At 32.7% G+C, this 11,256-nt stretch overlaps 2 protein-coding genes across 6 annotated transcripts; both read left to right on the top strand.

Annotated features, from left to right (window-relative positions):
• Positions 1 to 4,629: 4,629 nt before the first annotated feature.
• On the top strand, positions 4,630 to 7,370 carry LOC107480718 (uncharacterized). Of its 2 annotated transcripts, none has more exons than XM_021139019.2 (3): positions 4,630 to 4,938; positions 6,622 to 6,783; positions 6,926 to 7,370. In XM_021139019.2, the coding sequence occupies exons 1-3, from the start codon at positions 4,915 to 4,917 to the stop codon at positions 7,193 to 7,195; spliced, it is 456 nt and encodes a 151-aa protein (XP_020994678.1). In that variant the 5' UTR covers positions 4,630 to 4,914; the 3' UTR covers positions 7,196 to 7,370. The 2 variants fall into 2 exon arrangements, with proteins under 2 accessions (XP_020994678.1, XP_015956366.1); XM_016100880.3 differs by having other exon boundaries at positions 4,635 to 4,938; positions 6,929 to 7,370.
• Positions 7,371 to 7,974: 604 nt separating this feature from the next.
• LOC107480769 (protein NUCLEAR FUSION DEFECTIVE 6, mitochondrial) lies at positions 7,975 to 10,739 on the top strand. Of its 4 annotated transcripts, none has more exons than XR_001590510.3 (4): positions 7,975 to 8,135; positions 8,231 to 8,355; positions 9,321 to 9,390; positions 10,303 to 10,739. XR_001590510.3 is itself a non-coding variant. In XM_016100942.3 (4 exons), the coding sequence occupies exons 1-3, from the start codon at positions 7,996 to 7,998 to the stop codon at positions 10,114 to 10,116; spliced, it is 273 nt and encodes a 90-aa protein (XP_015956428.1). In that variant the 5' UTR covers positions 7,975 to 7,995; the 3' UTR covers positions 10,117 to 10,153; positions 10,303 to 10,739. The 4 variants fall into 4 exon arrangements, 3 of the variants coding, with proteins under 3 accessions (XP_015956428.1, XP_015956429.1, XP_015956427.1); XM_016100942.3 differs by lacking the exon at positions 9,321 to 9,390 and adding an exon at positions 10,109 to 10,153; XM_016100943.3 differs by lacking the exon at positions 9,321 to 9,390.
• Positions 10,740 to 11,256: the final 517 nt, after the last annotated feature.

Below are 11,256 nucleotides of genomic sequence, written 5' to 3'. Positions count from 1 at the left end.
CTCTCCTCTCTCTCTGGCCGAACCGGTTTGCATGAAGAAGAAGAAGTTTAGCTTGGTTCAAATGGTTTCAACCGTGGAAGCTTCCTCCTCTATAAATAAGGGAGAATAGCTAGGGCTTGAAGTAAGGAAAAGAGTGAAAGCACAGTGTTCACATAACTACCTAAGCTAACAGAAGTTATTCTCCTTCAATGTTCTTCATTTTGTATTTTCCTGTTTAATTTTGTATGTCTTGAGTCTCATGGAAAAAGGCAAACAATGAGGTTTGTAAGAAATAGCCATAGAGCGGAAAAAGGTAGAGAGTGAAAAATTAAAAGAAAAAGTCATAGATGTCCTTAGAGGTTTTTTGTACATCTGTGTTGTGTTTCATGATTCTGTGGGAATCTCCTTGCAAGTTGGGTTAGCACTTAGCAGTTGAAAGTTTGGCAGTGACCAAGTCAAGTTTAGTCTTTGGGATTAGAATCTGGACTTGTCCCGGATAGGAAGGGTAGTTTTTGGGGAGAATTGGTGTATGTAATCAAAGATGATTATAGTGAAATTCCATCATTATTGTGATGGAGACTGGATGTAGGTTGCATTGCACTTTGCAGCTGAATCAAGATATATCTTGGTGTAATTTTCTCTCTCTTCTACTCCATTTCTGATTATGCTGCATAGGAGACAAAACTGAAAAATATCTCCTGACTGGTCACGAGACAAAACGAAAAAATCTCGTGGCTAGGTACGAGACAAAAACAAAAAATATCTTCTTAAGTGTTCTGAAGAACAGCAAGAGTTACTAAGCAAAAAAAGGGCTAAAATTCAACCTCCATTCTCTTAGCCACTAATAAACCATCAATGAATTTTTTTTTCTTTCGATTTAACGGAGTATTTTTTTTTTCTTCTTGATTGCTAGAACTTATATTTGCAGAACATCAATTGAGATAGTGAATGTGTTACTAATAAGCTTTTATATTCACAGGACGGCAGTTAAACTACAAGAATCATGGGATATATTTTTATTATAATTATAACATATTCTATAAATAAATCATCACATTAAAAGTTTATGAATGTTTCCCATATTAACTGTAATTATTAAAATCAACTATAACTATGCATGTGAGAGAAGCAAAATAAATTACTCTAAATCAAAATTAATAAAACCAAAAATAGAAAGTTTGGACAGATTTTGACTATTTTTTTTCTTACCAAATATTTTTCTTTTGATAATGACTCATTTTTGTTTATTTATTATAACTTCCTAATTTTTCTTGGCAAATACATTACTTGATTTACGGCGTGATTCTTCTTTTTTTTTTCCGTTCCTCTTCTTCTTTCTTCTTTTTTCTCCGTGCCTCATCTTCTTCTTTTTCGTAATTTTTCTCTCTCGTCGCCTCTTCCTCCTCCTCCTCTTTTTTCTTCTTTTTTTATTAGAAATTTTTTCTCTTTTTTTCTTTTTCTCTTTCTCCTCCATCATCAGATATTTCATTGTTGAAGATAACAGATAATTCAGATTCAGATTATCAATTGAACAAAAACAAAATTGATTATTGTTTTTAATTCAATCAAGTGGCTAATGTGTGGTTCAATTCAGAAGAAACAATATAGCATTAGAAAAAATATTTTTCCGCAGCAAATTTGGGTGTAGCACGAAAATATTTGGGTGTAACACGAAGATATTTGAATGTATTTTAAGAATTTTTGGGTGTATTTTTATTCTGATAAGTTCTGCATAATTCAAAACTCTTCCTCTTCCCCCTCCTCCTCATCTTCTATTCTTTGTTTTATCATCATCACCATCTTCTTTTTTTTTTGTTTATCTTTTTTTTTACCTTCTCAAGTTTTTTCTTGTTTTACTCTCTTAACAAGAATAAAAACAAAAAAAGCAAACAAAAAAGAAGAAGAAATACATAATGCTGCAAAATTACTTAGAATATGATGAACTTACATTCATTTAACTAAAAGAAAGAAAGAAATAAGAAAAAGAAGAAGAAAAAAAATGCAGCATTAGAGAAAATATTTTTCTGTATTTGCAGCAAATTTGTGTGTAATACGAAGATATTTGAGTATAACAGGAAAATATTTGGGTGTATTTTAAGATTTTTTTTGTGTATTTTTATTCTGATAAGTTTTGCATAATTCAAAACTCTTCATCTTCCTCCTCTTCATCTTTTACTGCTTCTTCTTTCTCATCTTCTTATTTTGTTTTCTTATAATTCTTTTGGGAGAAAAAATTAAATAATAAAAAAATGTATAATGTTACAAAATCAATAGAAAGAGGAAGAGGAAAAAAACGTAGCAACAATAAAGTAATAAAAAAATAACGATGAAGATAAAACACACAAAGAAAAAGGAGGAGAAACGCAAAGAATAAGGAGAAAAAGAAAGAAAAGGAGGAGGAGAAGGAGAAGGAGTCCGTTTGGAAAGTAGCAGAAGCTACTTTTTTTAACTTTTGGATTATGAAAAGTCACAATTTATGTGTTTGGCACTATTTTAAAAAAAGCTTTTAACTTCCCAAAAAGTTAATTTGCAGCTTTTTGAAGAAGTAGAAATATATGACTTCTTGCTTCTCGAGAAGTCATTCTATCACCTACTTAAAAAAAATTAATTTTAAAACAAAAAAGAATCTACTTTCCTTCTTGACTCTATGAAAAATACTGACCCTTCATTACTATTTTCACACAAGGTCTGCTAGAAGCACTGTCCTTCCACCATCATTCTCACGCAATGTTCCAAGTCTCACCATTTTTACGTAATGAAACATCTGATGGAAGTATTGATCCTCCACCACATTTTCAGACAATATTACATCTGAACAACTTACTGCATATATTCCTTCTAAGTATTTTTTATCATTTTATCATTATTTTTTATTATTAAATTTGTATTCAAGTGTGGTATAAAATTTCAGTTTTAATTTTATTTTTTTTCATATGTAATTTTATAGTTTATTATTATTTTTATAGTTAATTATAACAAGTTCTTGACCTAGAAGAGAGTTCTAATAGGAGTAAAAATAAAAAATAAAAAACAGCAATAAAATATACATTGACACACATTTTATATTTATTTTTTATTTTCACCTACCATATCATACACAATATTAGTGATTAGGTTATGTAAAATCAACATTCAATATTGGAAAGTATTTGTTATCATGGTTATTTTAATATTCATTCTCTTTTATAAAAAAATTTATAATTTGAGTTATTTATCCAAACGCTACAATTTTAAAATAAATACTTTTATAACTAAAAATCCAAATACAAAATAACTTATTTATAAGCTGCTTTTAATAAAAGTCTTTATGTTTTAAGCTCCTTACGTTTTAAGCTGCTTTTACTGCTTCTTCTTTCTCATCTTCTTATTTTGTTTTCTTATAATTTTTTTTGGGAAAAAAAATTAAATAAAGAAGAAAAAAATGTATAATGTTACAAAATCAATAGAAAGAGGAGGAGAAAAAAATGCAGTAACAACAACAGTAATAAAAAAACAACGATGAAGATAAAACACACAAAGAAAAAGGAGGAGAAACGCAAGGAAGAAGGAGAAAAAGAAGGAAAATAAGGAGGAGAAGAAGGAGGAACGTGAAAAAAAAAGAAGGTTTTTCATAATGGTGAGTGAGAGCGCGTTTTGGAAATAATTGAGTGACTTGCGTGTTATCACGCGCCAATTGGTGAATGTAGTTTTTGTTAGACTTGACCCTACTCGTAAGACTTGTAAACCAAAAAACTTATATGTATAGCATAATTTATATAGATATAGGTCACCGCACTAGTTATTACTTATTATTCAAAATGAATGATGATGAATATTTTGAAAATAGACATTAATAAAATTTTAAGATATGCAATTATTTTGATATAATATAAACTATACATAGTCATATGGCAGGGACAACAAATATCTATAATGCAATTGGTTTCTCCTCCCTCTCCCACCAAGCAAGTACCCATCAAGATTAAAACGCATGAACCAAGTTGCGGCTGTCACTCACATTCACACATGCACTACTTGGTACTTACATTCACATACTTACAAAGGTACTGATTGAAAGTTGAAACATACAATAGGTTATTTTGACGACTCTTGAAAAGATAAGTTGCTGAAAAGTTTACATTCTTGCAAACCAATTAAAATTTATAGCCACGGATATCAAATTAGACTTATATATATGTCTGTTTCTATGATTCCGATCCCTTTCAACGTAATAAATTTTTAATGCTTGTTGACTAATGAAAAAAATAAAAGGGATTTATGTACGTGTGTATAACACAGTAACCACACACCCAACAAGCAGTAGACACACAATAATGACAAAAGAATTAAATTATATATAAGACTCGATCTTAACGTTTTGCTAGCTAGAATAGAAAGAAAATATTTTTGTTATTGTCTTTCTTATCCCTGCAAATCATAATGCTATTAATTAACCGACAATTAGGATAAATTATATCCAAATGCTTTTAGAGATACTTCTAGAAACAGCAAAGGTACAATGAATTCAGCGAAATAGCAGTATAATGCAACTAAACTTCACTATTTTATTTTATTTTATTTCAAAGATATTTATCAATCATCACAATCCTCTTTTAACGGCAAGGCCACAACATTATTTAACATTTGATTATATGTACCCTCTTAGAATTATTATTATTATTGGATGCCATCTTGTTCTTGTTCTTCTTCTTCTTTATATTTGGAAACTAAGATAGACCAAGAGAGAGAGCATAGATCTAGCAGGTGAGGTGGGACCCATGGTATTAATGTTTAAGGAGAAGAATACTAGTTACTACTTACTAGTTAGGAGACACGTAAATGCTCCATTCGTTTTTGTCAGTATACACAAAATTCTTTCATTTTTTTTTGTTTCTGTGATCATCATTTTTCTATCAACTAATTCTCCCAACTGGACGGCTTGAGCCCAGAGTCAACATGCTTTCAGTTTCAGAATCAGAGGTAACAACAATAATTCACAAATTATACTCATTCTCTCTCTCTCACCCTATATATATGCCTTCTTTTTTTCATCCATTTTCTTCCAGCAAGTTTATTAGATCATGTATAGCATTATTGTATAGATGTGTCGGTGAAAGAAGATAATGACATTTATTTTCTCTGTGGTGCTACTGATGAATATATATGTCAAATATGTTTTGGACTGTATGAGGTGTTTATACTGGAATTGCAATTGAAGTTCTGTGTTATATGTGTACCTCTTGTTAAGTAGTCTCTTTAATGAATACCTACCTATGCTCTTATTAAGAGAGTTTATTGTTATCTTTCTATCTGCAAGTGAAATTTTGAATTTTCCAGATGGAGTGGCATGAATAAATGAGTATACTGTGAAATTTAATTTGTACTTTCCAGATGGACTGACATTAAAGGATAGACCCATTTGTGTCTCAGTTAGGACCATAGTGACGAGTGGTTGTTCAATCAGTGGCCTCTGAAATTAACATTTCATTAAAACCCTTCAATATTTTTTGTCTGAACTTTATTGTAACAATGTGGTTGCTGATGTAGATTACTCCTCATAGTGTAACATATGAGAAGTGGATCCAATTGAAGTTGTATCAGAGGTGTCGTGCATTTCTATTTCTTCATAATTTCTCATAATCACGTCTAAGCTAATAAGAACTAAGAAGTTGCACTAAAACTGCAGATCCAATTGATACATTTCTAGCACAGCATGTCAAATTTAGATGTTGTAGAAACATTTTCACTAAAATGTCTCTCTCACTGGAACTATTATCTGTAAAACCATTCTCCTCTTAAACAATGATATCTAATAAGTGATGGAACTATGGAAGTCTAACAGTGGCACATGATGTGGGCCAAATTCGAAACAGGAAGGAACAATATAAAATACAAATAAAGTTTTGAGATGCAATAGCAATCATAAGAGTGAAAAATAGATCTGGAAAATAAATATCTAGATATATGAGCTCATAAGAACCACCGAATCGTAAGCACATATAGATATGTTTTTTCTACAACTTTATTTGCCTCCAAAATTGAATGTGAATCCGACAGTGTAATCTCCATTAGTTTCTATCGGTCTTATTCCCTTAAATAATTAATGCTGGTAGAAATAGGATATCATATCTAACAAGAAATGGAGCATATTTTAATTTGTTGTATCAAACAACCAGCCCTGTAGACTTGAAATCTAGCAGATGTATCATGGTAAGGTTGGTGTGAGGGTCCTTAAGATGAGTTTAGTAACATGGATTAATAAGTGACAATTGAAAAAAAAAAGTGGCCAGAAAAAGTTATCTGGATTTTAGAATCCGATGCCACAGTATCCTGCTAACCTCATCTCTGTTGAAGGTTCTTTTTCTGCACATAGCAAGGAACTAGCTAGTACCATAAGGTGGACAGTAGTAGAATTGGGAATTCAAAATCAATGTACATGTTTGGGGAGAAAATTCCATGAATAGAAGTTGACTATATTGTGTTGGAGATGCCAAATTCTTTTGGGAATTCTTGTGACTAATCTGCTGATGTATGCTTTTACCCTTTTCTAAATGCAATAGAATACATGTATGTTTTGCTTGCTAACCTTTGATTAAGACTTATTTTAAAGTTGAAGTAAGTTGTAATAATGTTGATATTGTTTTCATTGCCACATACTTTCAGAATGATGAGATGCCCAATGGATGGCCACTGGGTCTTGGGTTTTTGAATATAAAGCTTAGAGTTACAGAGGCACCCGCAGCTGCACCGGTCGAGCCTTTCTCATCGACGCAGATGCCATCCACCAGCTTCTCCTCATTCTCATCCTCCAACCTTGATACTGAGGTAAAATGAACCAAATCTACTTTTGTCCCCTTTTTGTATTGAAATATATACACCAAGTTAATTAGTCTCCAAAGACACCAATATAAGAATGTATCGAGAAGAATTGGTGTTTATAACTGTTTTTTCTTGCATTGGAAACCAGCAGTCAACAGCATCTTTCTTCCAAGACAAGAGTGTATCCCTTGGGCGTCTTATAGGAATAAGAGGAGGGGAGAGAGGACGATTGTACTTGCCAAACACGCTGAGGTTTGAAGACACTAGTGAGAAGAAAACATTAGGAGATGCTTCTTGTTCTGATTCATCTAACTCAAAGGTACAAGAAGTGGATGTGTCTGAAGGCATTTGCATACCCACATTACTTGATGTCCTGCTCAGAATCAGCACCAAAACTAAGAGAACTTCAAGGAACTAGCTACTACCTAGTACCTACCATATGAATATGATGCCGTCACACTAAAGAATTTAACTAGTGATTTTCATCCCATTTTTCTTGAATGGTCCATTTGATCTTTCACAACTCTATTGTAACTTATTATATTTCAGATTATGGGGATTATACATAATAATAAAAGAATTGGGGTTGAGTACATCGATTTTATTTCTTCTTTTTATATGCATGAAAAATAAGCTGCTTTGGATTATTTATATATTTATGGTTATTTTAAAGTATATTTTATTGGAGAAACAAAATTTTAAATTTTTTTATATAATCCAAAACTTGACACTTAAGCAACCCAAACTATATACTTGTCAACAGATTTTGCTTTTGATATTGGAGTAGCAACGGTGTTTTCTTAAAATGTGGATTAATAGAGTGTTATTCTTAAATGTGAAACCGTTTAATTAGATAAACAAAAATCGGACCATCTGATTTGTGAGAAGTACAAATTCGATTTGTGAGAAGTACAAAAATTGGACTGAGAAATTTGTGAAATCGGACCGAGGGATTTGTGAAAGTACAAAAATAGGATCGAGGGATTTCTGATAAAAAAAATTAAAAATTTTGAAGTATAGAAATTGGACCTTTGGATTTATGTATCTTCCGCACTTTTAAAAAATACTAAAAATTATAATGTTAAGGTATATCATTACTTTTATCTCCATATAAAAAAAAGCCCAAAACGTAAAGCCCAAAGAGAAATAAAATAAAAAAGAAGAGTAGGAACAAGGAAGCAAAAAAGAAGCTGAACCTCGCCATCTCCGTAAGTAAAGATGTCAACCGTCGCCGCCCGCTGTTTCCTGCGCTCTGCCGCATCACGAACGGTGAACTTTGCCGCCGGTGGCAAGTCAAGACCCACCCGATCTCCGTTTCGGGTGCCGAAGCAAAGTTCACTCTCTAACCGCATTTTCAGGTAACACTCCCTAACTAACTCTCAAGTCTACTAAATGTAAGACAAGTTAGACAACACTAACATTTGTATTTTTCCCCCCGAAATTTGCGGCAAAGGTCGCCGCCGCCGGCAATGAGTTGCTGCGTTGAATCGATGCAGCCGTATCACATGGCCACGGCTTCCGCATTGCTGACTTCGATGCTCTCCGCTTGCCCCCGCTCTTATGGTTGGACTCATGAAGGTATTCCTTCATTCACTGCTTTGCCTGCATTATTTGAAACCATGCCAATTCTTGTTGTTCATGACTGCAAATCTTTTGATGAAACTCAACTTTTGTGTTGCAAGCTTTGGTGTGATGATCTATTGTGGCTTTATGTTGGTCTTATGTACTAGGACCTTATTGTGATGATCACCAAGTGTTTGATTTTATGTCATTTACTACTGACTTGATTGTGTTCCTCTTAACCATTTTGGATCAAAAGGAAAGGGTTCTGTGACTTTACTTTTTTGGTGCATATTGAAAACTTCTACATTTTTTCCTTCTAGTATTTAGGCATATTTTTCAACTGGGCACTTCCATGCTCTCACAATGAAACCATGCATATTCTTTCCCCTCTGTAGGGCAACAGAAGACTAGATGAAGATCGAGCATGCATCACTGATTCTGTCACTTGGATTTGTTTCAAATTTTTGGTTTTCAAGTATTGAGAAATGTCTCTTTTTTATATTAGATTAGAGAGCAGGATTTCTAAATTGAATGCAAATTAAAATGATGATCACATTCTCACAAAATGGATCCGCTGCCCTGGTCATATAAATTGGTCTTGCAACATCTTATAGAGAGAACCTTTTTTGGTGAACTATAGAGAGAACCTTTGCCCTTGGCAGAGTTACTATGGATTTCAGATGAAAATTGTCACCCTAGTCTAGTTCATTAATAATGTTTTGAAATCAACTTGCAGTGATATAGGTTGTTTATTTTGGAAAGTAGGATAGTTTTAAGATTTTTCTAGCTGCTGGCATGTCAAGCTTTTGATTATTTTGTGCATATATGACCTCTGGATATATTGAGTAATTGTTTTAGCAAGAGAGATACTGAGTAATCATATTTATGGATTCACGACATTTGATTTGAACTGGACCACACTGAATGAATTTTTAGAGATAACATTATGGAGACCATACTGATTGATTGTATTCATTCAGATTGCAATGATGATCTATGATGAATGACAGAGGGTTCGAGAAAAGTCTATATAGATGAGCTCTAAATAAGGTGGTTAAGTAAAAATTCTTTTTCTTCTTTCTTTTCATTTACTGTTAGTAATTTAGATGACCATAAATCTTTGGGAAAAAAGAAAAGTTTATATAATTCTGGATACTATTGCTTGTCATGCACATAGCACTTGTGATGACCCATTTTTAAAGGCAAACACAATATATTACAGCCATCAGGAATACACATCTTGTTAGAGTTGCACTGATGTCTTTTTGGAATATGTTACCAGTAATTTTTCGTGCCTAACTGCAGCCAATGAATGAATTTTTAACAAGATTCATAATTCAATTAGTCCTTCTGGATTTTAGATTCCATGATCTGTCCAGTTTTAAGTAAAAGCATCAATGTTCGTAGCATTGTCAAGCTTACCATCATTTTCAGATACCAAAATGATGCAGCATCTGTTAGTTGCAATGTAATCTTGAGACTAACCTCAATGAATCATGAATGTTCTCTGCGTGTTGTTTCTATGTGTCTCTTGTACTTGGGCGCTAGTTTTTTAACAAGATAGAGGTAGATTTTCATTGCGCAGCTGCAATCCTGGTGTCCCTTGATGAAGTACATAGTAAGACATAAAACTTTTTGACTTCATCATATATCGTAAAGTGAAAAATGTGTTTGAAGGTTTGTTTTTGTTTGCTGCAACTTGATGTTTTTCTACATTGTTTCTGCTGGTGCTATATTCCTTCTTGACCCTGGTTGTTTCCTTGTTTAGGGTCGTGATCATTTGCTCTTTGGCTTTATGCTTGGGACTTGCCGTGTAATGTTTCGTTATTTCCACTTGCTTTGTTTTCCTTAAATAGCTTTATTATTTGACGAGTTATATACCTAAGTAATATGATCAGTATATACTATATAGGGTGTTAAGAGTATAGATTTCTTCATGCTTATCCTCTTGATGCATTGTAGATGGATGATTGTTGTTTGTGAATGAGGTGCACGCTACATTCCATGGATTTCAGTTGTTTTCTGCTTGGCCCCGTGTGATAATTCCAACACTTTTTTGTGTAAATGTGCTAGCGTCCACAGCAGGGTACCGTGCTAGAAACGACTGTAATTTTATTATTAAACTTATTTTAGTTTATTTACAATATTTTATGTCACCCTATTCTTACAGATGATTTCATAACTATTATTAACGAGTCTATTATGGTAACTACCGGAACCAGCATAATCAATTAATCTTCTAATAAAAGGGAAATGATTGTACCATGTTTTGGTTGAGTTAGTGATAAATTGATAATCAGATGGTACATATTGTGTAGATCTGATATGACGAGTTTAAGCATGGGTGACAGGTATTATAACAAAATTGTGATGCAGATGAGTGATAGCATTTTTTGCCATTGGCATTGAGTTAAAAATATGATCTTAGTTAAAAATGTGCTCATTTCAATTTCGTTCTTATATATATTGGATATTAGTATCTCTATATTCGGTTTTAACGTAATTAAAAAAAATCTACTTATGCTAGTTTGCCAACAAAAATATTACTTTATGCAAACAACTCTCGAATTTTTTATTTTTAATATTGGAGTGGTAGTGGTGTTTTTCTTAAATGTGGATTATTGGGGTGTTATACTTAAATGTGGGATCGTTTAACTAGAGAAGCAGAAATCGGTGCCAGGGATTTGTGAGAGGTACACAAATCGGTGCCAGGGATTTGTGAAAGGTACACAAATCGGTGCCAGGGATTTGTGTAGGTACACAAATCGGTGCCAGGGATTTGTGTTAAAAAAAAATTAAAAAATTTTAAGTACAGAAATCGGTGCCAACGATTTGTGTACTTCCACAGTTTTGAAAAACACCAAAAATTACCATGTTAAAGTATATCACCACTTTTACTTCCATTACAAAAAAAAA

This window comes from Arachis duranensis, chromosome 3 (assembly GCF_000817695.3).
Source record: "Arachis duranensis cultivar V14167 chromosome 3, aradu.V14167.gnm2.J7QH, whole genome shotgun sequence".
In the NCBI taxonomy this organism is placed as follows: domain Eukaryota; kingdom Viridiplantae; phylum Streptophyta; class Magnoliopsida; order Fabales; family Fabaceae; genus Arachis; species Arachis duranensis.
This window is presented reverse-complemented; position numbering and strand designations above follow the sequence as displayed.

What these genes read in the sequence shown, in the direction of transcription:
- LOC107480718 (XM_021139019.2), top strand. Translation starts at nt 4,915, where the DNA reads ATGCTTTCAGTTTCAGAATCAGAG. An exon ending in TTTCAGTTTCAGAATCAGAG is followed by an intron (nt 4,939 to 6,621) that starts GTAACAACAATA and finishes ACATACTTTCAG; the next exon opens with AATGATGAGATGCCCAATGG. An exon ending in CCTCCAACCTTGATACTGAG is followed by an intron (nt 6,784 to 6,925) that starts GTAAAATGAACC and finishes ATTGGAAACCAG; the next exon opens with CAGTCAACAGCATCTTTCTT.
- LOC107480769 (XM_016100941.3), top strand. Translation starts at nt 7,996, where the DNA reads ATGTCAACCGTCGCCGCCCGCTGTTTCCTGCGCTCTGCCGCATCACGA. An exon ending in CTCTCTAACCGCATTTTCAG is followed by an intron (nt 8,136 to 8,230) that starts GTAACACTCCCT and finishes TTTGCGGCAAAG; the next exon opens with GTCGCCGCCGCCGGCAATGA. An exon ending in TTATGGTTGGACTCATGAAG is followed by an intron (nt 8,356 to 8,735) that starts GTATTCCTTCAT and finishes TCCCCTCTGTAG; the next exon opens with GGCAACAGAAGACTAGATGA.